This window comes from Macrotis lagotis, chromosome 1 (assembly GCF_037893015.1).
Source record: "Macrotis lagotis isolate mMagLag1 chromosome 1, bilby.v1.9.chrom.fasta, whole genome shotgun sequence".
Lineage (NCBI taxonomy): Eukaryota > Metazoa > Chordata > Mammalia > Peramelemorphia > Peramelidae > Macrotis > Macrotis lagotis.
The window spans coordinates 919,686,384-919,713,029 of record NC_133658.1 but is presented as its reverse complement, the minus strand read 5'-3'; the positions used below and the strand labels follow the sequence as shown (position 1 = coordinate 919,713,029).

Genomic DNA, 26,646 nt, shown 5'->3' with positions numbered 1-26,646 from the left:
TTTCACTAAGGGAGAATGTTCTGTCAAGAAGTCAATATGTGAAAACTATGTAGAAAATATGTTTCTATTCCCAGTTTGCTATACTAGAGATTTTTGTGAAATTTCCCTTGTGGTGATGACTAGAATTTACTCATTTGAATAATATTAACTATTTCTCTTATTAGAAGAACTCTCATTCTGTATTGCCACATCTATATTCCTCTATGTCTATTTTCTCAGATTTCTGTTTTGTCATTGATTTGGATAAATGGATTTCTTTGCTATTTTCTAAGTCTTTTCATTGTGCAACTGCTTCTTTTGACAAAAGTGTCAAGCTTCAGAAAAAATAGCTTTATACCCTTCTTTTCCAATAAGGATCAGTTATGGATAGTTCTTCAACCAACAAATTACTTTCCTGTACTCAATAATATTCAAGGGAGAAGACAGATATATCCCTCTATCTCTGAGCAGGGCAGAATGACTAGCTTTTCACAACCTCTTGATTTCCCTCCTCACAGGAATCAAAGAACTCTTTGAAATAGGGTATGGAGGAAGAAATGCTAAAGATGCCAATTATTGACTCCCTGTAAGTCATATCTAGATCGACCTATATGGATACGTATTGTAGAATACGTGATCAGATTTTGCTAATGTTGTTTCCCATTATTTTGTTCTTAATTCACCTTATTTAATATTTTGTTGCTTTGATTTTTTAACTCATTTCTTTTTAATGAAATTAGCAAACCTTTCTGGAGTCAGACCTCCAGAGATCATGGTCCTCCAGATCATAGAGGAGTTGGTCCATGCATCCTTGTAACTTTTCCCTAGAACTGAATCATCCTCTTTGCCTCACACACTCCCTCTCGTCTTCCTCAGATCATTTTTCACATCCTTCTCAGTCATCTACTAGAACACTAAAACCTACTCAGCTTGATCATCTGGCTATTGCTCAGGGCTCCAGGCTGTACTACCACCTCTCAGAATCCCTTGCTATGTCCCGAATCCTGCTCTTTTTCTGGAAATGGGTCTCAGTAATTGATATTTTATAGCCTTACTCATAATCTCTTTGGCTGACTAGACTACAATTTCTTTTATATGGCAGCAACAACTTTCATGTGCCAGACTCTACCATAGAACTGTAATTTATTTTTGAGCAGGTGCTATTTTCCTTTGATAAACTCAATTCCTATGAGTTTCCAGGCAGCAATAAAAGATAAAAATATTTGCTGATTGTTTAATACTCTCTCATTACAAGAGTTATGAGTACATGGGGAAGTGATCAGGGTTGCAGGATTATTTGGAGTATGTTCAAAAATCCAACCACAAGGTGAACCAATCTCCCTATGTCCTCTTTTTTTTTAGGTTTTTGCAAGGCAAATGGGGCTTAGTGGCTTGCCCAAGGCCACACAGCTAGGTCATTATGAAGTGTCTGAGACCAGATTTGAACCCAGGTACTCCTGACTCCAAGGACGGTGCTTTATCCACTACACAACCTAGCCGCCCCTACCTATGTCTTCCTAAATGAATGTTGTTTACAGAGCCCCCATAGGAGCAAAAGATAATTTGGTATATCTTTTTCAAGAAATGATATGTTGGAGCAAGCTTGAATTGATGTAAATAGTTGATGAGTATCACTTGTTTTATTTTCAGGGCAAGGTTTAATCATAAATTGGCAAAAGTTAAAATAATTTTGATTTATTATTTTTTAAATTCATATATTTAAGATTATGAAGAAAACACAAGTAATGCAGATTTTTAAAAATGTACTTTCCCCCTAGATCTACAGTTGTTTAATAATTATTAACATTAAAAGTATATTCAAATAATGGAATGTCAAAATGGTGATGGGACAGCAGAAATTTGATGATAAAAGCTCTGGAAGGGCATCCTCAGGAATTAAAGCAAGACAACAAAGTAGTTCTAATTGCAGTTATCCTCTGGACATTAATGCTCTATATAATTATAGCTTGTGAGTTTAAAGCAGTATGCTGTCTTTGGTTTTGATCCAGGAATACTCATCCAGATTTTCTTAGCCTAGGTCTAAATTTGTCCTATTTATACCCCTTTCTCAGACCACCATCGTTGTTCATATTCTTAGGAATATGAACATGAGATTCAAAGACCTTCCTGAAGTTCTCTTAAGTATCTCCTATCAACAATTTGTTCTCAATTCCACTAATGAAATAATAATAATAATAATAAAAATAAAAATAAAAATAATGAAGGCCAGGATTTTATAGCATGATAATGTTTACAAAGCCTTTGCCTGTGGGATCTCATTGTTACTGTTGCTATTCAGGCATTCAACCATGGTCAACTCTTTGTGACTCAATGAATCACAGCATCAATGGAGGTTTCTTTGCAATGAGGCAAAATTGTTTTTGATGTCCTTCTTCACTGGGCTAAAACAAACAGGTTAAGTGATTTGTCCAGGGTCATGAATTGCTAAGTATCTGAGGCCATATTTCAGCTCCCTGAAATAAGGGTCAAGGGCTGATCTTCAGATCCACCTAGTTGCCTCCTAAACCAAACAAGGTTAAGTGATTTAGCCTAGATCACGTAGCTAGTAAGTGATTGAGGAATAGTTCTGGATCCTTCAGAAATAATGCATAATTTTCTCCAAAGAAAATTAATCTATCTCCATCCCTCTCCTAATCAGTAAGCTGCAACGGTCTCTTATTGCCTGTAAGATAAAAGACAGTTTCTTTGATTGACATTTAAAATGTTTATGTTATCTTCTATTATTGACATAGGGAGGAATGAAGTTTGGAAGAAAGAACACAATTTTTTTACCAGACTGTTTGCCATTGAGGGGAAGGGTATGGGAAGGGAGGGAGGTAGAAAAATGTGTAACACAAATATGCAGGTGAATGAATATTGAAAAGCTTTCATTATCTGTAATTGGCAGAATAAAATAAAATATCAATTTCAAATCAGGACTCCAATAAATAAATAAAGGTAAAATAATAACAAAGGAAAAGATTTTAAAAAAATTAAGGAATAATATATTAAATGATAACCAAAGATATGTAGAAAAAATGAATACAATTAAAACAAGTTCTTTTAAAATGCTAATAAATTGATAAAACATTTTGCTAATATTATTAAAAAGAAATGAGTTAAAAATCAAAGCAACAAAATACTAAATAAGATGAATTAAGAACAAAATAATGGGAAACAGCATTAGCAAAATCTGATCATCTATTTCTTTACTTTTTATTTTTTGAAAAATTTATTTTTTTATTTTTTCAATTACATGTAAACATAGTTTTAAATATTCATTTTATAAATTTCAGGTCCCATATTTTTCTCCTTCTCTCTACTCTACCTTCCTTCCCATGACAGTATGTAATCTGAGCTATACATTTATAATCATGTTAAACATATTTCCAACAATTCATATTGTGAAAGAAGAATCCAAAAAACAGGAGAAAATTACAATAAAATTTTTAAAAGTGGAAATAGCATGTTTTCATCTCTATTCAACTGCATATAATCACTTATATTAGAGGGAAAGAAGGGAAGGTATGAAATAAAATTTGTAATCCTAAAGGCTGTTGAACCTTGTTAAATTGGGTGGAGGTTCCTTACTCTTGAGGTATAAATCAGCTACCACTGTTTCATTATTTAATGTAAAATTTGTACTCTGATCTCTTCTTCAACCCTGTACTTAATTCTGGGTCCAAAAAGGGGAAACAGATTTCACTTTTTGACTTCTGGATAAGGGACAAGTCCATAAAAAACTGAGTTGAACCCCTGCTCATGACCAATCTTCTCTGATTTGTTGACTCAATCAGCTCTGTTTGAATGTTCTTTTGTCTCTTTTTCTCTTTCCCTACCATTTTCTTATGTGTTGTAACTTCTTTTAGTGAATTTTTATGTTCTTTCCATCTTTGCTTTCCTGGGTCTGAGTAATGATTCCTCATAGTAAGAACCTAACTCAAGTAGCCAGGAGTTACATGTCCAAGAAATGTCACTGGGAACTTCTGAAATAGATAAATGAGCCTTCTCTCTTGTCCCTAAGAGAAATGCTATTGGGGATTTGATCTTTATCTACCCTTAGTCCTTTATGATCTTTGTTTTTAAAGGGGATGAAAATGGTCTTCTCTTTGAGGTTGGGATCTTTTTTCAATTTTTAGCTTAATACATTGCTCAGGGATGGATTTCTCATAGTGGATGAAAGAATTTTATGGGACCCAGGGCTCTGATTAACCTCTAAAGACAGCAGCTCTTGTGATCTAATCAAATTACTTTGGTCACGATCTGGAATTGGGGAAGGACAATTTTTGTGAAGTGATTCTACAATTTATTTTCTAAGCATGATGAAATAATGATCCCAGGATAATCTGACCACTTCTCCCTGATAGAGATGATGGAAGTGCTTAGAAGGAAAAAATTTTAAGGAATAAACAGAATCAGAAAAAAAAAGCCATAAGCATTGAAACGGTTATCTATATTGGAAGATTTTAATAAAACACAAACAGGTTAAGAATAAGTCTTTATTTGTTCATTGAAGTCAATCATACATGAACAAGAGCTCAGTAAACAACCCATAAAGATTCTTTGGGGAAGCATATTTATGTGTTGGCATAGTCAGGTCAGTCTGCAGAAGGTGGGATTTTTTGATTCTTAGTCATCAAAGAAGATACTTGATGCATTGCAAGACATGACCATGTAGAGGAAATGATCATTATCAATTAAGTTCATTAACATGAGAAAATGGACCTTCATTGGTCTTGTTGTTTATCAGCAATGCTAAAGGGCCTTCACAAATATGGGGGAGCAGGGGTGTTGTAGGGGAGGAGGACTCTAAGGAGACTGGAAAGTTAGCTTTCTTAAAGACAAAGACACAACCTTTTCAGATTTTAATTTGATCTGAGTACCAGAAGGTCCCTTTTATTACCTATATGAAAAGTGACCTCCCACCCACTTCTATTCTTAGAGGAGACATTTATATCCCTAGATTTAATTCTAATAAATGTCTAAGAATATTAACACAGACATAATTGTGCATAAGCTATCATTTTGTGTTTGCCTTCTCAATTTATGCACTGGTCCCTCAAGTTCTAGGTGAGAGACAAGATTATAACTATCCAGTGTTTTAGGAAGATTCAGATTTTCCTTTTCTTTTTTCTTCAGGATCTCTCTGTCTCTGGTTTAGGGTAAACTTCTCCTCTCTTTGACCCTGCCCAATCTTACAAAAATCTCTAGTGCTGGGTGAATGCTTAATAGAAAAAAAAAACATAGCCATAAAAGAGATTTTCTTAATGGTTAAATTTTACAATTTCTTAAAATATGCAATTGGGCCAATATAAGCTAGTGAGTCTAAAGTTCCTTCCATTATTGGATTTGCTTATGATTTGCCTAGTTTGACAATACCCCTAATTGGAAACTTGCTATTCCAACACTACTTACAGTTCTAATTTGGGTGTGGTCTTCTCCCATTCTAATGCTACCTTCATGTGTAAGTAGGCAAGCAGCTAATGTTTTCTTTAGCATTCTAAGTGCTGATAATAACATTTTTTGCATAATGTTTAGTAAATTCTTTTTACATAATAATGTTTAATGCATATCTGTTGCCTTGATAGAATTCATTTGAATAATCCAACTAATATCTTGGTGCATAAATAGCTGAAAAGCAATGCTAAACTTTTTCCAAATATTATCTCATTTGACAATACCAAGAACAAATTGGAAATCAAGATTAAGCAAAGGCCTTTGATTTTATCTACTATATACAAGGAATTTCCTATCTCAACAACTTTGCCAGAGCTTCCTTCATGTCCTTATTTCTGAAGCTGTAAATGACAGGGTTCAGAGTGGGTGGCACCGCAACATAGAACACAGATACCAATAAGTCAATAAGGGAAGGAGTGTCACAGGTTTGTTTTACATGAGCAAAACATGCTGTGGTAACAAATACCATAGTCACAATGAGGTGGGGCAGGCATGTGAAGAATGCTTTGGACCTGTCTTCTGTAGATGGCATCTTTGGAACAGTGGAGAAGATGTAGACATAAGAGGTAACCATGCAGAAAAAACAGCCAAGACCCCAAATTGTAGTTGTAATAATGCTTCCAATTTCAGCCAAATTAGGCTGTGTACAACAGAGTTTGAGCAGATGAGGGATGTCACAGAAGAACTGGCCAAGGACACTGGCTTTACAGAAGGGTATAGAGAACATGCTGACTGTGTGCATGATGCCTGCAAGGTTCCCACTGACCCAAGAAGCTGCTGCCATTTGTAAACAAGCTCCTCTGTTCATGAGGATTTCATATTGCAGGGGATGGCATATGGCTGCATGTCGGTCATAGGGCACCACTGTCAGCAGGGATAGCTCAGCACAGATAAACAAAATGAAACAATATATCTGGGTGGCACATTCAGTGATAGAGATGAAATTCCTGTGAGTCAGAGAGGTGAGGATGGATTTGGGAACTGTGACAGAAATAAAGCAGAGGTCTATGAATGATAAATGTTTTAGAAAGAACCACATAGGCGTTTGAAGGCATTTATCGATGGCAGTGATAAAGATAATGAGCAGATTCCCCATCAGGGCTGCCAGATAAATCAGGAAGAAATTTATAGTATGTAAGATCTGCAGCTCCCAGATATCAGAGAAGTTTGTGAGGAGAAAGTAGGTGATGATTGTCTGATTGTCTATTGTCTTCCTAGCAACACAGAAGGAGGAAAAAAATGGGAAGGGGTCAGGTAGACATTGAAACATAGTTCTGATGGGGATTTGAATCAGAAATACTTTTTAAATTCAAAATAGTAAAAGAGACATCAGTCCCCTGAGTAATTTTTAATGACCTTTTCCATCCTTATGAACTTTTGCTTGCATCCTGGACTCAATCATCCTGAGACAACTCATAGCTAATGTTGTGCACTGCCCTTAATAAGGGAATGTGTGAGTGTGAGTTGAGTCTCAATTGAGATGTCCATTGGTTCAAAGACCAAGATACAAATTGGAGAAATCCTGCAGATAATAACTCAAAGGGTCCTTGAAGTCAGAACTTTGACTTCAAAGGAAGGAGGATGGAATACAAAAGCAGTGCAAATCAGAGAATAGAGGATATATCTACAGAATCTTAGGAGGCATAATGAGTGTCCAGAGCAAAGACATTTTTCAGTCTTGTTAGGCTTTCTATCTCCATAGTATTCTTTCTCCAGGCAGGAAAGACAAGGAAAAACAAAACAAAATAAACAAAACAAAACTGGAGAGATTCCAGAAATTGTCTGGCAGGAATTCCACATCATTTTCCAGGTATAAATTGATATTTAAATAGCCTAATAAAATTCAAAGAATGGTTTAAATGAAACAGAGGATATTAATTAAATGAATTATGCATTTATATTTTGCCTACTATGTGCTAGTGATTGTCTCAGCTTCTTTCTTTCTCAATCTCTCTTTCTTTCCTTCTTTCCTTCTTCCTTTATACATTACTTTGTTCTTCTTTTGTTTTCCCTTGCTTTCTTCCTTCCTTTCCTTCTTTCTTTCTTACATTTTTCTTCCTTCCTTCTTTCCTTGCTTGCTTCTTCTTGTTAGGGTCTGAGAAAAGTCCCCAATTATGGAACAGAGGCACTCGACACAATGGAGATGCAAAAGCAAGGGTTTATTAAACTAGCTCAAGCTAGGGTTCTGTCCTACGACAGGCCTAGGATCCTGGAACCCCGAGTAAAGTGAGGAGAGACCTTATATATTGTTCAGTAGGGGAGTTCCAAGCATCTGCTGGTTGTTTTGAGATAGTGTGGCATGTTATCATTTAATGCAAGTCCTTGGGGAGGTTCCCCCATTGCATGGTCTGATAGATGACCAGGCAGAAACTTAGGAGCAGAATTTAGGCAAAAGTTCACAGGTTTCAATACTCAGGGTCTTTCTTTCTTTCTTTCTTTCTTTCTTTCTTTCTTTCTTTCTTTCTTTCTTTCTTTCTTTCTTTCTTTCTTTCTTTCTTTCTTTCATCTTCCTTCTTTCCTTTCTCTCTCTTTCTCCCTCTCCCTCTCTCTCTCTTTTAAAAAAGGTATCCAATGGACTCAAAGTAGTGAACAAAAGGCATTTGTACTAATTTTTTCATATTCAAAAATGCAGAGAAAAGAAGTAGGAGTAAGGGAGAGATTTAGAGGATTGAAGATAGGTTTGATGAAGTCAAAAAGGAGAAAAGACACAATACATATCATAGAATATTGACTTGCGTTAAATCAGTGTGCAGAGGTCACGAGGGAAAAATTGACAAGTAAGAGAAAAATTGCCACTCTATGACTTCCTCACTGAAGAATATATACTCTTACTATAATGACCCAATCCACCACTAATTATCATTCTACTACATTTTACAGAACTTGGATTATAGGGAATTTCTTCCTGACATTCAGATTAAATTTGAAATTTCCTACATAATTCTCTGCATTCTATTTACTGATACCAAAAAGAATAAAATTACCTTTTATAATAAAAGAAGACCTCAAATATTTCAGCATAGTTTTGATTTCCTATTTCCTCCTGCTGCTTCATCCAAGTCATCTCCAGGATTAATATCCCCAGTTCCTTCAACTGATCAAAGCTTAATTGAAGGATTCTTAGCCATGGACTTTCAAAGGAATTGTTGTTCAATTCATGTAGCTTGTAAACTTGTTAGGAATATATTGGTTTATTTTCATTAGCATCTAAATGAAATTTAGCATCTCCTTCAATAATTTGAAAACATCCCAATAGGTGGTCCAGAGATTTTACCAGTTTGCTAAATGGTAAAAGACACTAAAAAGTGAATTTAAAAAGTGAATATTTAATGGTTGTAGAACGTATTGCATAGAAGTAATTGGTGGAGGTCTTGTAGGTTATTTTCCCCAAATCATACCCTCTTTCCTTTGATTCTGCCAATTTGAAATGACTGAGTCAGTTCATTGATATAATGGGTAAGCACAGGATGGCCAAGTTGAAATTATGATCCATCCATCCATTCTTTCATGCAACTATCCATCTATCTATCCATCCATCCATTCATTCTTCTCTCTGTCTCTGTTATTGTCACTCTCTCTAATTATGTACCTATCTACCTATTTTTCTTTAAGACCCTGGCCAAGCCATTTAATCCTCCTCTGCCTTAGTTTTCTTATTTAAAAAAAATCGAGATATTAGAATGTTTCCCAGTGTTGTTGTGAGCTTTAAATGAGCTCTGTCTCCTGTTTTACAATCCTTAAAGTGTTTTAGAAATGCTTGTTATTATTCCTATCATTATTATTATTTTATTAATAGCTATTTTATTTTACAAGGGGGTCATTCAGAGAACCCTGAGGCATGGATACCTAGAACTGTGTTTCACTATGCCCCAGCCTGATTGCTACTAAATATTTCTTTTCACAATATCTGACCTGAAAAGGTCAGATCACAGAAGGAGTATTGTTTAAAAGACTGAATATTGCCCTTGAAGACAAGAGGACCCAAATTTAAAATTTCCTTCACTGGCTGTTTCACCTAGAGCATGTCATCTAACCTTTCTGAGCCTCCATTACTTCATTTGTGAAATGAGGATAATAATTTCAGTTATAATACTTGGGTGAAATTATTTATAGAAAGAATTTTTGAACACATAAATTCTTAACAATAGCAATAAATTTGTTAAGCCATGAATTCTTTCCTGATACTTGAACAGTCAAAGACAAGAATAGATCTGAAAGGAATTGCAAAACCTTCAGGATTGATTTTTCCACAACCTTGATGGAAACAGCTCCTCTCAGCAATTCAAAGAGCTAGAACAACTGTATCAGCTTGGCTATGGACTATATTATCAACATCCAGAGGAAGAAAAATAAAACAAGAGTCAAAAAACCCTTCAGAATCTAATGAACACTTTATGAAACTTATGTCTTCTGTATGTCTTTCCCCAGTCCAAATTCTTCATACTGAAAATTACTAATCTGCAAACATGTTTATGAAAATATCCATGTACAATGCTAACCTGACTGTTTGCCACTGAGGAGAGGTGTTTGAAAAGACAGTGGAAGAAAGTTTTGCAATTTAAATATATATATATATATATATATATATATATATATATATATATATGTATATATATATATATATATATATATATATGTACATATTGGTGAAAATAAATAAAGGTAAAAAAGGAATGATTGATCCAAATCACCCATAAATAAAAAGAATACAGATAAAAATCACTTTTAGGTTTCACCACCAAGAAAATAAGAAGGATGACAACAATGAGATTAGTTGATTTCAGCAGGGTTGGTAGGGCATTCCTGAACTTCTAAGAAGCAATTTACAATTTGGAGAAGAAAATCACTAGACATCCATCCTCTCCCACAGCAAAGTCCCACTGTGAGTCATAGACACAAAAGAAAGTCAAGTGACAAACAGAAAGATCATTTCAACAAGAAAATACTGATAGCCGTACTTTTTGTTGTTGCAAAAAAGAAAAGAAAATTTTGATGTCCATCCAGGGTGGGAATGCTTGAAAAGATGTTGGTACATGAATCAACTGGACCATTAAATGTTATTAAGATATGGTGGCTGAAAAATGGAAAGACATATGAAAAGACAAAAAGTGATTCAAACAGAGCAATAAAATAGTAGAGGTGTATTAATAAAACCTGCTTCTCCAGGGTAAAAATCTACTCAAGACAAATTTCAAAGCTTTAGCAACATTTTTAGATTTTTTCCCCAATCCTTTTAAAATTACAGTATTTGAAAAGAAACATTGACTATGAAACCATAAACCCAGACCTGATTGGTATTTTTTGCTGATTTCTGAAGTTGAATTTTTGATGATAAAAATTTCAAAATTGTCTCTCAAAAACCTAGAGAACAGTAAAAGGAATGAACAATAATAGAAAATCATTTAAAAAACAGAAAAAAGAAATACTTAGAACTAGAAGAGGTGGGCTTGAGACTAGAGAAAAGAGAACAAAAGACACTTCCCTTTCTTCATAGTAAAGGTGAGATCAAAGGATGGAGAATATTGCCTACCTTGCTAGAAATATTTTCATTATTTTGCTGAATTGTTTCCTTCCAGCCTTTCCCCTGCCTACTTCCTCTGTTCCTTTATCATTTTTTGAACTACGTATTGACTCTCTAGGGAGGAACAAGTGAAGGGATAAAGTTGGAGCAGAAATTATTGTTAAATCAAGAAATTTCAACAATATTATAAAAAAAAATTCAACCAGTTGAAACATTTACTATTATTATACATCTCAATGTGACAAAGTCTGTTGATTACAAGAAAACATTCATAATATGCTTGTTTCATAAGAAGATGTTTCCTGCTGTTATGGGGAACATCATGCAATGAGAAGACTGTATTGGGTGTCAGTGAACTTGGGTCATACTTCACCGCTGACTTTTTCTTCCCAGTGTGAGCTTACTTTTCTTCTCTGAGTCTCATTTATCTCATCTCCAATATGAAGAAGACAAACTTATTGACTTCTAAGATTTCTTCCAGGTCTACCTGTTTTACTGTAATTTTAATTAATGGGAGGGTTGGTTAAACCTTTCAAGCAATTATTCCTTCAACCCTTTTATTAAAGTTAATTATGGTGGTGTGTTGTAAGGCCATTTATTCAATGAGTCAATCAACTCCAACCCTTACACTGTAGCAAGTCTTTTCTCCTTTGTTATTCCTCAGATTCCAATTTTGTAAATGATATGAGCTGGTATCTTCAGTCATTTTGACACCATTCTTTATCTTCTAACCTTCAAGCAGTACTGGTTTAATGAAGGTTACAAACAAAAGCTTTACAGTGTGAAGTCAGGGTTTCATTACTTTCTGAACTGAAATGATAGAATTTTCACTTAGAAATATTATATTTGAATCTGATATTTCTATCTCTAATATCATCTACAGTTGTAATTTCTTTTTAATTTCTGCCCACATGGAAATATCCATGTACTGTAAGTCATTATAAGTCATTTTTCTTGAATTTGAATTCTTCAACATGAGGTAAATCTTCTCTAATGCAAATCTGCAAATTTTGTGAACCTTAGAGTTTTGCTGAGTTGCCTAAGGCAATGAGAGTTTAAAAAACCATCTCAGTATCTTCTGTTCCATGTGTACAAGAGATGGGACATGAAATCACATCTCTCAGCCTGCAAAGCTTCCTTTCTCTCTCTACATTTTGTTGCTCAAGTTTAAGAATTCTTTAAAATAGTTTTGCCTACTTATTTCTATGACCTTCTATATTGGGAAGAAATGCATTATCAAAAAATGTCATTATAATTTATGTTCTCTAGCATAAATACCAATTAAAATAAAGTCTGGTTTCTGCGAGTTCACTCAAATGCCTACTTAATTGGCAGGCCAATCTTTAACTGAATGGATAGAGATATCATTTCTCCTCACCTTGCATGTCCAGAAAATAGTGAGCATGGAAAATCTGTGGGATATCTAAGTCTAGAAACCACTGGGAATTTCTGAGATAAATAAATGAGTCTTCTCACTTGACTATAAGAGAAATATTTCAAACATTATATATCTAATATTTATCTGCCCTTAGACCACAATCGTCTTTATTTTTTCAGAGATTAAAAATGATCTCATCTTTTGGGTTGGAGCCTTTTCAATTTTATCATAACAGAATGCATAGGGACTGATTTCTCAAAGTGGAAAAAAGAGTCTTATGGGGGGCTATGATTATTCTCAAAAGATTACTGTTCTTGCCCTTATGATCACAGCACCTTTTCTATGACTTGTGATTGGGGAATGACTCTGACTGCAGCTCATCTTTTCACCCCACTTTCTATGGCATGAAGAAGGAATCATTCCATGAAATCCTGGATACTTTTTCTAATAGGAATTATTGAAGTGTTTTGGAAGATAATTTTGAAGAAATATCAGAAAAGGAGAACATATGTATATAGCAAACCTGTATTTGGATGCTGTCAGGTCTCATTGTTTCACTAAACTAGCATGTAAATTATGCTAGGACTACTTATATTTAATGTTCAAGGCAATTTACTTGAACATTATTGTGTCCTAGCTAGAAGTATTATCACTATGTGTATGCCCTTTACATTTTTGCCCTGGATGCTTAACTTCTTTGTGAGGGAAATAATTATTAACAAATAATGATTTAATTAACTTAGATTTCCCCCTATTTCTTTTATTCTCCTTTCAAGACCTTAGTTTTGAAGGTTGAGCAAATCTTTTGACCTATTTGACTACACCCAGGCCTACAAAATTTTCTCAAGTCAAATGTGAATTCCATTCAATCAACTTAAAAATAGGTCTTCTTTGCTTAGATAGCTTAGACAGTGTGGTTGGCACATGATGACAGTTGCTCTGTGCAAGAGTGACACGATGCCACTTTCAGTCTGTTATTGAAATAAACTCACTTTTCTTTGTAACATCTCTCACTAATTTTTTACCATAGCTGATTTCCACCCTACATCCAATTGGCATATAAGTCATGATTCCACTACCATGATTATCTGTGGTCTAAGAGAGAGACAACCAAATGGAAACCCTTTATTAAAATGCTGGCATTATTAAAAAATGATTATTATTCATGTACTATTTGTCTTAAAACTGTTAAAATTCCACTGTTGGCATAGGTCAATTGTATATTTCAATTACCAGGCTAAATATGTCCCCTCCATATGATCCTTCTCTGATCATAATGACCAACAAAGCTTCTTCATTAAGTGATCTGAGTCACATAGCTCTGAGGTACCTTTTGTTCCAATGTAGACATCATCAACTCCTCAGAGTGGAAGAGAAAACAGATATGCTTCCCCAGTCTTTTCCATGATCTTTTGGAAAGAAGAGTCAAAAGTGAAAGACTATGAATTCACTACCTCCCCAATAAAGTTTTCCTACCAACATTGTGGCCATTAAGGGGAGTTGAAAAGGAAGACAGAGTGATTCCACCACTCTTCTTCTCTGTAGAATGCATTTTGTTGATTTATCAAGTCATGGAAAGGAAAAGAATCTCTACTTCCATGTGTGATTCATAATCAATCTAAAGGTATTAGCCACACAGTGAGAAAAAAGTAGTGGAAACTAGCTCTTATTGAGCTATGGCTATGAATTCTATAGCTTATAGGAAGTAAGATTCTCAAGGAGATTTATGATCGCGTCTTCAATTTTTTTTTGCACAGATTGGTACATAGTAGGCACTTTGATAAATATTACTTGGTTGATCTTGATTGATTGTTTGCTAAAATGTTCCCTCTCTCAAATTCAAAGATTAGTTTTCCAGTTGCATTCAGAAAATTCCCACAAAGTAAACTTATAATTCTATCCCCAATTTGTAATTTCTCAGTTACTATTATCAGTTATATAATGTTCATCTCTATGGACATCTTATATATGCATATATAATATATTATATTATTTTTATTTGTAATTCAGTCTTCCATTCACTTTCATTCAAGGACTATGTGTGACATTTAATTTCTTCCTTTCTCTCAGTCTACTCATCAAAATATTTGCCAAATTGTGCTGATAACAAGTCTGCAATATCTCTCCTTTATTTTCCTTTGTAAAGGTGTATTTGATACCTTATGTTTTTTATTTGAGAGCTGTTCATTTTACCCCAATTAGCCAAAAGGAGTCTTCCCTTGTAATACAGAAAACCATTTCATCAAACCAAATGACAATCCCATTTGATGGTTTATACTACTTTCTGCAATGATAGAAATCTCAAACTCCAACCTCCCCAAACTCTAAGTAAAGGAAGTAGATTCTTTTCCTTGCTCTTCTATATTTTCACTCCATTTTTCCTATTTTTACTGTCAATATTCCATTTCTTCCATGGACTACAGTATAGCAAAAATATAATTCTTCTCTTCCTATTGATCTCTATTCCAATCTGTACTATAAATCACTGCCAGATTGTTCTATCTTATACAAAGACTAGACACTATGTGACTCCATAACTACACATACCAATAAACAAAATAACCTTATGGTCCCTCCACATTATCTACAAAATGAAACCTAGCTTCCTTGCATTGGCATTCAAAGACTCACACATTAAAGTCCAATTTATATCCTCAAGATTATCTCTCTCTTTCACCTTGTAATATAATGGAATATAATGTAATTCATGGAATTTATAGTACTCATAATGCCCTAACTTCACCCTGTTATGACTCCTTGTCTGTGGTCTTTAAATTATATTTTCTTCTTTATTTAAAAGAAAACCTGAAGGAAAAATCCACCCATTTGAATCTGATCCATTAATTCACATCTCTTCTTTATCCAGAAGAATTTGATGTGCAAAGATCTGTGATATGAAACCTCAGCTGAGTCCTCCCATCTCCTCAAAAATGTCTGGTTGGCATTCAAAGTCCTCTGCAATCAGGAACAACCCTAACATTTCCGTCCTATACCCACCTACGTTTTTATGTACCTGCCAAGATTGTTATTTGACATCACTCTTTACATAGTCCAATCACTTTCCCAGTTCAGTGACTCTTTCTTGAACCATCACAGTTGTAAGATATTCTGCCTCCCACTAATGAATTCTTTATCAGTTTATTGAAACTCAGCTCAAATATCAATTTCTCCAAATCCTCTTCTTTGGTTCCTCCAGTTAGGAATTACTCAATTATTTTGGACATCATTTCTGCCTTATCTGCCTTATTTTTCTATGTATTTGTAATATATTATTTCATATTAAATGAGTGGATTGGATAGAAAGGCAACTTAAGAGTCAGGAAGACATTGTTTCAAGTGCAAATTTTAATATTTCCTAGCTGTGTGATCCCAGAAGAAGCTAGGTTTTCCTCTGTATTTCAGAAAACTCTCCAAGAGCTAAGTATAAATTGCACTGGATTTTCTTCATCTGGTAGTTACTGTTACCAACAAAACTAAAGTTCCATTTTGTATCCCTATTTCATATCAATACTGTCTTGCAAGAATCACATAAAATAGATTTGAAAAGGTAGAATTTTACTTTTTTTTTAGATCTTAAACTACTCTTGACCAAAATTATACACCTTCACTAAATGATTTTGGCACTGTCACTTGCTAATATTGACCTTAGCTTGATCAAAATGCTCCATTCCAATCGAGTATTTTTTGTATTCTGTAAAATGAAGAATTTCAACTCAATGATTTTGAGTGAAATTTTCCAGTTTGAATTTTCTATAATATGAATGAATTAATGAATGAATGAAATAGCAATTTCTAAATGATTATCACATCTTATACTTTGGAGATGCAAAAAAAAAAAAAAGCCAGGCAGCACTTCTCTTTAGGAGCTCATGTTTTATTGGGGAATAATAAAATATCAAGAACTTTTCACCTGCAAGTCACATAGAATGGTTCCATGGTATTTGGGATGAAGCAGCAAAGCAGATAATAATCCTTATTCTTTAATGTCAATTTAGGATGTTGTCATGTCAGCACTGGTGGAAGCCATGTCAAATTTCCACAAAGATTGTTGCTCTGAATGATGACTGCTGTTTGCATTTTGGTATGGCCAGTAGTCTGTAGGACTCTTGTGTATCTATATGTGCCCACGAAGGGTTTAATACCTCATTTCTTTCTTTTTCTCCTCCTAAACAAAGAATGACCAATGCCACTGTGGTGACTGAATTCATGCTCTTGGGATTCTCTGAGATCTTGAGCTGCATGTATTGCATGCTGTGGTATTCCTAGTGATTTCTCTGGGTGCCCTACTGGAAAATCTCCTCATCATTGCCCTTTCTATATTTTATAAGCAGCTTAACATGCCCATGTACTCCTTTCTGAAGCATTTGTCCTTTGGAGATCTCTATTACACATCTGTCACTATTCCCAAATTCATCAGTAATACCCTGACCAAGAAAAAAGTATATTCCTTTCCAAGGATGTTATGAAAGCATTTTTAGTGTTTTTCTTTGCATGTACAGAATAAGCTTTGCTTACAGGGATGTTCTATAACTGTTATGTGGCCAAATGCCATCTGCTACACAATGCAGTCATCATGAAGAGAAGAACCTGTGTGAAGATTACATCTTCATAGCACAGTGGGCAACTTTCAGGCCTCCTGCCTACCACCACAATCTTTTCCTTGCATTTCTGTTAGTCTCCCAGACTTCATTAGGTTTTTTTTACATACTATTGTTTAGTAAATTCTTTTTTACACAGTAATGTTTAATAAATTTCTGTTGCCTTGATACAATTCATTTTAATAATGCAGCTAATATCTTGGTTCATAATTAGTCAAAATTATTGCTAAACATTTTTCCCTAATATTATTTCATTTGACACAATAATAAATTAGAAATCAAGATAAAACAAAGACCTTTGATGTCATCTACTATAGAAAAGGAAGTTTCTACCTCAACAACTTTCCCAGAGCTTCCTTCATGTCCTTATTTCTCAAACTGTAGATGACAGGGTTGAGGGTGGGGGGTACCACAACATAGAACACAGACACCAATAAGTCAGTAAGGGAAGGAGTGTCAGAGGTGGGTTTTACATGAGCAACAAAGGCAGTGGTAACAAATACCATAGTCACAACGAGGTGGGGCAGGCATGTGAAGAATGCTTTGGACCTGCCGTCTATAGATGGCATCCTTAGAACAGTGGAGAAAATGTAGACATAAGAGGTAACAACACAGAAAAAACAGCCAAGACCCAAAATTGTAGTTGTAATTATACTTCCAATTTCAGCTAAATTAGGCTGTAAACAAGAGAGTTTGAGCAGATGAGGGATCTCACAGAAGAACTGGCCAAGGACATTGGCTTTACAGAAGGGTATAGAGAAAATGCTGACTGTGTGCATGATGCCTGCAAGGTTTCCACTGACCCAAGTAGCAGTTGCCATTTGTACACAGGCTCCTCTGTTCATGAGGATTTCATATTGCAGGGGATGGCATATGGCTGCATATCGGTCATAGGACATCACTGTCAGCAGGGACAGCTCAGCACTGATAAACAAAACAATACAATATATCTGGGTAGCACATTCAGTGATAGAGATGGAATTCCTGTGAGTCAGAGACATGAGGATGGACTTGGGAACTGTGACGGAAATATAACAGAGATCTATGAAAGACAAATGCTTCAGAAAGAAGTACATAGGAGTTTGAAGGTGATGATCAATGGTAGTGACAAGGATAATGAGCAGATTCCCCATCAGGGCTGCCAGATAAATCAGGAAGAAAATTATAGCATGTAAGATCTGCAGCTCCCAGTTATCAGAGAAGTTCATAAGGAGGAAGGATGTGATGGTTGTTTGATTGTGCATTGTCTTCCTAGGAACACAGAAGGAAAAATGTGAAGGCATCAGGGAGAAATTCAAACTTAGTTCTGACTGGGATTTGAATCATAGAAATACTTTTTAATTTCAAAATAGTCAAAGAGACGTCAGTCCTCCTGGGTAATCTTTAATGACATTTTCCTTTCTTATGAACTTCTGCATTAAGAAGTCAATCAACATTGAGACAAATCAGCTGAAGAGGTGTACTGCCCTTTATAAGGGAATGTTTGAGTGACTATGTCTCAGCCCTGCCAATCCAGTAGAGTCTCATTAGAGCTGTCCTTTGTTTAAAAAACCAAGATATAAAAATGAGAAACCCTGCAGGTCATGGACTTTTTGAGGTCAGAATTTTGACTTCAAAAGAAGAAGAATGGAACTGAAGCGACGTGTAAACCAGAGAATAGAGGATATAGCTATAGAATGTTAGGATGCACATTGAGTGTCCAGAGAAAAAAGATTTTTCAATCTTATTGAGACTTCCATCTCCATAATATTCTTGCTCCAGGCACAAAAGACAAGGAAAAACAAAACAAAACAAATAAACCAAAACAGAACTTGAGAGATGACAGTGATTAATTCCCATGAATTCCACATTATTTTCCAGGTACCAACTGACATTTAAACAGTACTTTAAAATTCAAAGAATGGGTAAAATGAAAGAGAAGATACTAATGAAATGAAATATGCATTTATATTTTTGCCTAGTATGTGCTAGATAGTCTCTTATTCTCTCTCTGTCCTTCTTTCCATCCTTCTGTCTTTAAACATAACTCCATTCTTCTTACTTTGTATTTTTGTTTCTTTCTTTGTTTTCCCTTTCTTCCTTCCTTCCTTTCTTCCTTTGCTCTTTCTTTCCCTCTTTCTTTCTTACATTTTTTCCTTCCTTCCTTCTTCCCTTCCTTCCTTTCTTGCTTCCTCTTTTTGTCTTTCTCTTTCTTTCTTTCTTTCTTTCTTTCTTTCTTTCTTTCTTTTTTTCTTTTTTCTCTCTTTCTCTCTTTCACTGTATTTTTGAAAAAGGTATCCATGGACTCAATCAAAGTAGTGACCAAAAGGTTTTTATCCATTTTTTTTCATGTTCAAAAATGCAGAGACAAGATGGAGTAATAAGATAGAAATTCAGAGGGTTGAAGAAGATAGTATTGATGAGGTCATCAAGGAAGAAAGATACCATATATATCACAGGATATTGATTGCCTTAAATTAGTGCATAGAGGTCATGTGGGGAAAAATGACAACTGAGAGCATAATCACCTGTCTGTGACTTTTTCACAGAAGAACTAACATTTCCTTAATGACCAAACCAAGTACTAAGTATCAGTCTACTCCATTATGCAGAGCTTGGATTAGAGAGAAGTTCTTGCTGACATTCAGATTAAATTTGTTTTTTTTCAATTTCCTACATAACTCTGGGTTCTATGCTCTGGCTCCAAAAAGAATACACTGGCTTTTCATAATAAAAGAAGACTTCAAATATTTCAACATAGTTGTGATTTCCTATTTCCTCCTGCTGCTTCATCTCAAGTCATCTCCAGGATTAATATCCCCAGTTCCTTCACCTAATCAAAGTTTTAGTGAAAGATTCTTACCTATGGACTTTCAAAGGAATTGTCATTAAATTCATCTAGCTTGTAAACTTGGTGGGAATAAATCTGTTTATTTTCATTAGCATCTAACTGAAATTTGGCATCTGCTTCAATAATTTAAACCATTATCCCAGTAGGAGATCTAGAGGTTTTACCAGGTTACCAAAGGGCACAAGACAGAAAAAAGTGAATTAAAACACAGAATATTTAATAGTTGTAGAATCAATTGCATTGAAGAAATTGGTGGAGAATTTGTAGTTATTTTCCTTAAATCATTCCATTTCCCTTTATTCTACCAATTTGAAATGACTGAGTTAGTTCATTGATACAATGGGTAGGTACAGATGGTCAAGATGGAATTATAATCTATCCATCCATCCATTCATTTATCCATCCATCAATCCATTCTTCTCTCTGTCTCTGTCTATCTCTGTCTCTCTCTCACTCTATTTGTCTACAACCTATCTACCTATGTTTCTTTTTGACCTTGGACAAGTCATTTACTCTTCCTCTGCCTTAGTTTTCTGATTAAAAAAACCGAAATAATATTAGACTCTGTTTCCCAGTGTTTTTGTGAGGTATAAAGGAGCTGTGTGTGTCTACTATTTTGCAATCCTTAAAATGGTGTAGAAATGCAAGTTACTATTATCATTATTTTATTACTGGCTATTATAATTTTTCCAAGCTGGTCATTCAGAGAACCCTGAACTATGTATACTTGAGCTAGTACTGTGTTTCGGCATGCCCCAGCCTCATTACTACTAAATAATTATTTTCCTAACATTGTTCTGAAAATTTCAGATGACGTAGGCAGTATTGTTGAAAAGAATGAGCATTGACCTCGGAGACAAGAGGACCCAAATGTATAATTTGTTCAGTTACTCACTGGCTGTTTCACCTAGAGCATGTCATCTAACCTTTCTCAGCCTACATTACTTCATTTGTGAAATGAGAATAAAAATTTCAGTTATAGGGCAGCTAGGTGGTGCAGTGGATAAAGCACCGGCCCTGGAGTCAGGGGCACCTGGGTCCAAATCTGGTCTCAGACACTTAATAATTACCTAGGTGTGTGGCCTTGGGCAAACTACTTAACCCCATTTGCCTTGTCAGAATCTAAAAAAAAAAAATTCAGTTATTATGATTTAAGTGAAATAATTCATGGAAATAATTTTTTAAAGCTTAAATTCTTAATAATGGAAATAAATTTGTTAACTCATGAATCTTTTCCTGATTCTTGAATGGTCAAAGAAAAGAAGAGATCTCAAAAGAACTGAAAATCTTTTAAGACTTATTGTTCCACAACCTTGATGGAAGCAGCTCCTCTCAGCAGTGCATTGAGGTAGAACAATTGTATTAGCTTGGCTATGGACTATATTATCACCATCCAGAGGAAGAAAATTAAAACAAAACAAAACTCACAAAAAACCCTTCTGAGTCTAATGAACACACTGTAAAACTTATCTCTTATGCATCTCTTTCCCCTAATCCCAGTTCTTCATACTGAAAATTTCTACTCTGTAAACATGTTTATTAAATTATCTATGTGCAATGCTAACCTGACTGTCACTGAGGGGAAAGGACAGTGGAAGGAAATTTTGTAATTTAAAATATATATGTGCATATTGGTGAAAATAAATGAAATTTAAAAAAGAATGATTGATGCAAATAACTCATAAATAAAATAATAGAAGTAAAAATCACTTTTACGGTTCACCACCAAGAAATTAAAAAGGATGATAAAAATGGGATTAGTTGATTTCATCAGGGTTGCTTGGTATTCCTGAACTTCTAAGAAGCAATTTGCAACATGGAGGAGAAAATCACTAGAACATCCATCCTCTCATGATTCATAGATATCAAAGGTCAAGTGAAAAGCAGAAAGATCTTATCAACATGAAAATTCAGATATCAGCTGTTTTTATTTCAAGAATAAAAACAAAATAAAAAAGGGAAAACTTTGATGTCTATCCATGATGGGAAGTCTTGAAAATATTTTGGTACATGAATGATCTGGACTATTAAATGCTATTAAGATATTTTGATTGAAAAATGGAAAGACATGAAAATCAAAAATTAATGTAAACAAAGCAAGAAAATAGGAGAGGTGTGTTAATAAAACTTGCTTCTCTGGAGTACAGAAGTACTCATTACAAATTTAAAAGTTTTAGAAACAATTTTATATTTTTTTCTAATCCTTTTAAAATTACAGTATTTGAAAAGAAATATTGACTATGGAACTGTAAACCAAGACCTGATTTCTATTTTTTGTGGATTTCTGAAGTTGAATTTTTGATGATAAAAATTTCAAAATTGTCTCTCAAGAACCTAGAGAACAGTAAAAGGAATGAACAATAATAGAAAATCATTTAAAAAAAACAGAAAAAATAAATACTTGAACTAGAAGAGGTGGGCTTGAGACTAGAGAAAAGAGAATAAAAGACATTTCCCTTTCTTCATAGTAAATGTGAGATCAAGGGATGTAGAACATTGCCTACCTTGTTAGAAATATTTTCCATATTTTGCTGAATTTTTTCCTTATAGCCTTTCTCCTGCCTACTTCCTCTGTTCCTTTATCATTTTTTGAACTAAGTATTGACTCTCTAGGGAGGAACAAGTGAAGGGATAAAGTTAAAACAATAAATTTCAACAATATTATAAAAAATTAAATCAGTTGAAACATTTACTATTAATACACAACTCAATGTGACAAAGTCTGTTGATTACAAGAAAACATCGATAATATGCTTGTTTCATAATATGATATTTTCCACTGTTATGGGAAACATTATGCAATCAGAAGACAGGATTGGGTGGACTTGGGTCATATTTCACCTCTGACTATTTCTCCCAGTGTGACCTTATTTTCCATCTCTGGGTCTCAGTTATCCCATCTCCAATATGAAGAAGACAAACTTATTGACCTCTAAGATTTCTTTCAGGTCCACCTGTTTTGCTCTATTTTTAGTAATCGGAGAGTTGGTTGAACCTTTCAAGCAATTATTCCTCCAAGCCTTTTATTAAGGCTGGTGTGTGGTAAGGTGATATATACAGGGAGTCAATCAACTCCAACCCTTACACAGTAGAAAGTGTTTTTTTTCTTTCTAATATTACTCTGATTCCATATCACTAATGATATGAGTTGGGATCTTCAGTCCTTTTGCCATCCATCTTTATTTTCTAACCTTCAAGCACTACTGCTTTAATGAAGGTTACAAACAAAAACTTTACAGTGTGAAGACAGGGTTTCATTACTTGCTGAACTGAAATGATAGAATTTTCACTTAGAAATATTATATTTGATATTTCTATCTGATATTTCTATCTCTAATGTTATTTGCAGTTTTAAATCTTTTAATTTCTGTCAACATAGAAATATCCATGTACGTGAAGTCATTTTAAGTCATTTTTCTTCAATTTGAATTCTTCAACATGAGATAAATCTTCTCTAATTCAAATCTTCAAATTTTGTGTAGCTTAGAGTTTTGCTGAGTTGCCTAAGGCAATGAGATTTTAAATAACCAACTCAGGATCCTCTATGCCACGTGTACAAGAAATGGGGCATGAAACCACATCTCTTTGCCTGCAAAGGTTCCTTTCTATCTCTGCATTTTATTGCTCGAGTTTAGGAATTCTTTAAAATAGTTTTACCTACTATTTCTATGTCCTTCAATATTGGGAAGAAATGCAGTATCAAATAAATTGTCATTATAATTTATTTTCCCTAGTATAATTACTAATAAAAATAAAGTCTGGGTTATGTGAATTAGCTCAGACACCTACCTTAATTGGCAGGCTAATCTTTGATTCTTTGAATGGACAGAGATATCATTTCTCCTCACCTTGCATGTCCAGAAAGTAGTGAGCATGGAAAATCTGTGGGATATCCAAACAGAGATGTCACTGGGAATGTTGGATACAGATAAATGAGTCTTCTCACTTGACTATAAGAGAAATATTTCAAACATTATATATATATATATATATATATATATATATATATATATATATATATATAATATTTATATGCCCTTAGACTATTATCATCTTTATTTTTTACTACAGCTCATCTTTACAAACCACTTTCTATAGCAAGAAGAAATCATTCTATGATATCCTGGCTACTTTTCCTAATAGGACTTAATGAAGAGTTTTGGATTATAATTTTGAAGAAAGTATCAGAAAAGGAGAACATATGAACATAGCAAACCTGTATTTGGATGCCGTCAGGTCTCATTGTTTCACAAAAGTAGTATTTAAATTATGCTAGTACTACTTCCATTTAATGTTCAAGGAAATTTACTTGAACATTATTGTGTCCTAGCTAGAAGTATTATCACTATGTGTATGCCCTTTAAATTTTTGCCCTGCATGCTAAAATTCTTTGTGAGTGAAATAATTATTAACAAATAATTATTTAATTAACTTAGTTTCCCCCTATTTCTTTTATTCTCCTTTCAAGACATTAGTTTTGAAGGTTGTACAAATCTTTTGACCTATTTGACTACACCCAGGACTACAAAATTTTCTCAAGTCAAATGTGAATTCCATTCAATCAACCTAGAAATAGGTCTTCTTTCCTTAGATAGCTTCGACAATGTGGTCTGCACATGATGACAGTTGCTCTTTCCAAGAGTGACATGATGCCACTCTCAGTCTGTCACTGAAATAAACTCACTTTTCTTTGTAACGTCTCTCACTAATTTTTTTACCAGAGCTGATTGCCACCCTTCATCCAATTGGCATATAAATCATGAGTCCACTACCATGATTATCTGTGGTCTAAGAGAGTGACAACCAAATGGACATGACTCATTAAAATGCTGGCATTATTAATAAAATGATTATTATTCATGCACTATTTGTTTCAAACCTGTCAAAATTCCATTATTGGCATATGTCAATTGTATATTTCAATTACAAGGCCAAATATGTTCTCTCCATTTGATCTTTCTCTGATCACAATGATGAACAAAGCATCTTTATTAAATAATCTGAGTCACATATCTCTGATGTACCTCTTTGTTCCAATGTAGAAATTATCAACTCCTCAAGAGTGGAAGCGAAAAGACATGTGTTCCCCCAGTCTTTTCTGTGATCTTTTGGAAAGAAAGGTCAAAAGTGAAAAGACTATGAATTCACTATCCCCCCCAAAAGTTTTCCTACAAAATGGTGACTATTAAGGGCATTTCAAAAGGAATATACTGTGATTCTCCCACTCTTCTTCTTTGTAGAATGCATTGTGGTGATTTTATCAAGTCATAGAAGAGAGCAGAATCTCTACTTTCATGGTAGATTCATAATCAATCTAAAGGTATTAGCCACACAGAATAGTGGAAAATAGTTCTTATTGAGATTTAGCTATGAATTCTCTAGCTATAGGAAGTAAAATTCTCAAGGACATTTATGATTGCATCTTCAAATTTTTTTTGCAGGGATTGGTACATAGTAGGCACTTTGATAAATGTTACTTGATTGTTTGGTAAAATATTCATTCTCTCAAATTCAAAAATTAGTTTTCCAGTTGCCTTCATAAAAATTACCACAAATTAAACTTGTAACTCTATCCCGAAATTTGTATTTTCTCAGTTACTATTATTAATTATATTATGTTCATTTTATGGACTTCTTATTTATGTATATATAATATATCATAGTATATTATTTTTATTGGTACCTTCAGTCTTCCATTCACTGTCATTCAAGAACTGTGTGTGATATTTAATTTCTTCCTTTCTCTCAGTCTATTCCTCAAAGTGTTTGCCAAATTTTGCTGAAATAACTCTGTAGTTTCTCTCCTTTATGTTCCTTTTTAAAGGTTTATTTAGTACCTTTTGTTTTTATTTGGGAGTTGTTAATTTTCCCCCAATTAGACAAAATGAGTCTTCCCTTGTAGTAAAGGAAACCATTTCATCAAACCAAAGCACAATTCCATTTGATTGTTTGTACTATTTTCTGCAATGATAGAAATCTCAACCTCTGCCTCCCAAAACTCTAAGGAAAGGAAGTAGATTCTTTTCCTTGCTCTTCTTCACCTTCCCTCCATTTTTCCTCTTTTCACTGTCAATATTCCATTTCTTTCATTACTTTTGACTACAGCTTTACGATAATCTAATTCTTCTCTTCCTGTCGATCTCTACTCCAAATTGTACTATGAATCACTGCCAGACTGCACTCTCTTAAACACAGACTAGACACTATGTGACTCCATGACTAAACATGCCAATAAAGAAAATAACCCTTTAGTCCCTCCACATTAGCTGCAAAATAATATCTAGCTTCCTTGCCTTTGCATTCAAAGTTTCACACATTAAGGTCCAACTTATCTCCTCAGGATTATCTCTCATTCTCACCTTTTAATGTAATGGCATATGATGTAATTCATGAAATTGATATTACTCAACAGCCCTTAACTTCACCCTGTGAAGAGTCCTTGTCTCTGCACTTTCAATTATATTTTCTTCTTTGTTTAAAATAAAACCTGAAGGAAAAATTCACCTATCTGAATGTGATACATTAATTCACATTTCTTCTTTATCCAGAAGAAGTTGATGTGCAAAGATCTGTGATATGGAACCTAGTTGAGTCCTCCCATCTCCTCAAAAGTGTCTGTTTGGCATCCAAAGCCCCCTGCAATCACGAACGACCCTACCATTTCAGTCCTATACCTTCTTCCTTTTTTTATGTACCTGCCAAGATTGTTATTTGACTTCACTCTTTATATAGTCCAATCACTCCCCCAATTCAATGACTTTTTCTTGATCCATCACAGTCCTACCACATTCTGCATCCCACCATTCATTGTTGAATGAATTCTTTATCAGTTTCTTGAAACTCAACTCAAATGTCAAATACTCCAGATTCTGTTCTTTGGTTC

At 34.3% G+C, this 26,646-nt stretch overlaps 2 protein-coding genes across 2 annotated transcripts; both read right to left on the bottom strand.

Moving 5' to 3' along the window:
- Positions 1–5,728: 5,728 nt before the first annotated feature.
- Positions 5,729–6,532, bottom strand: LOC141509203 (olfactory receptor 14A16-like). Its single transcript, XM_074218557.1, has one exon. The coding sequence runs from the start codon at positions 6,530–6,532 to the stop codon at positions 5,729–5,731; it is 804 nt and encodes a 267-aa protein (XP_074074658.1).
- Positions 6,533–17,262: 10,730 nt separating this feature from the next.
- LOC141509198 (olfactory receptor 14A16-like) lies at positions 17,263–18,177 on the bottom strand. The gene has a single exon (XM_074218547.1). The coding sequence runs from the start codon at positions 18,175–18,177 to the stop codon at positions 17,263–17,265; it is 915 nt and encodes a 304-aa protein (XP_074074648.1).
- Between the last annotated feature and the right edge of the window lie 8,469 nt (positions 18,178–26,646).

Bases quoted from the DNA above. Each gene is read 5' to 3' on its own strand.
- LOC141509203 (XM_074218557.1), bottom strand. From the start codon at position 6,532: ATGGGGAATCTGCTCATTATCTTTATCACTGCCATCGATAAATGCCTT.
- LOC141509198 (XM_074218547.1), bottom strand. From the start codon at position 18,177: ATGCACAATCAAACAACCATCACATCCTTCCTCCTTATGAACTTCTCT.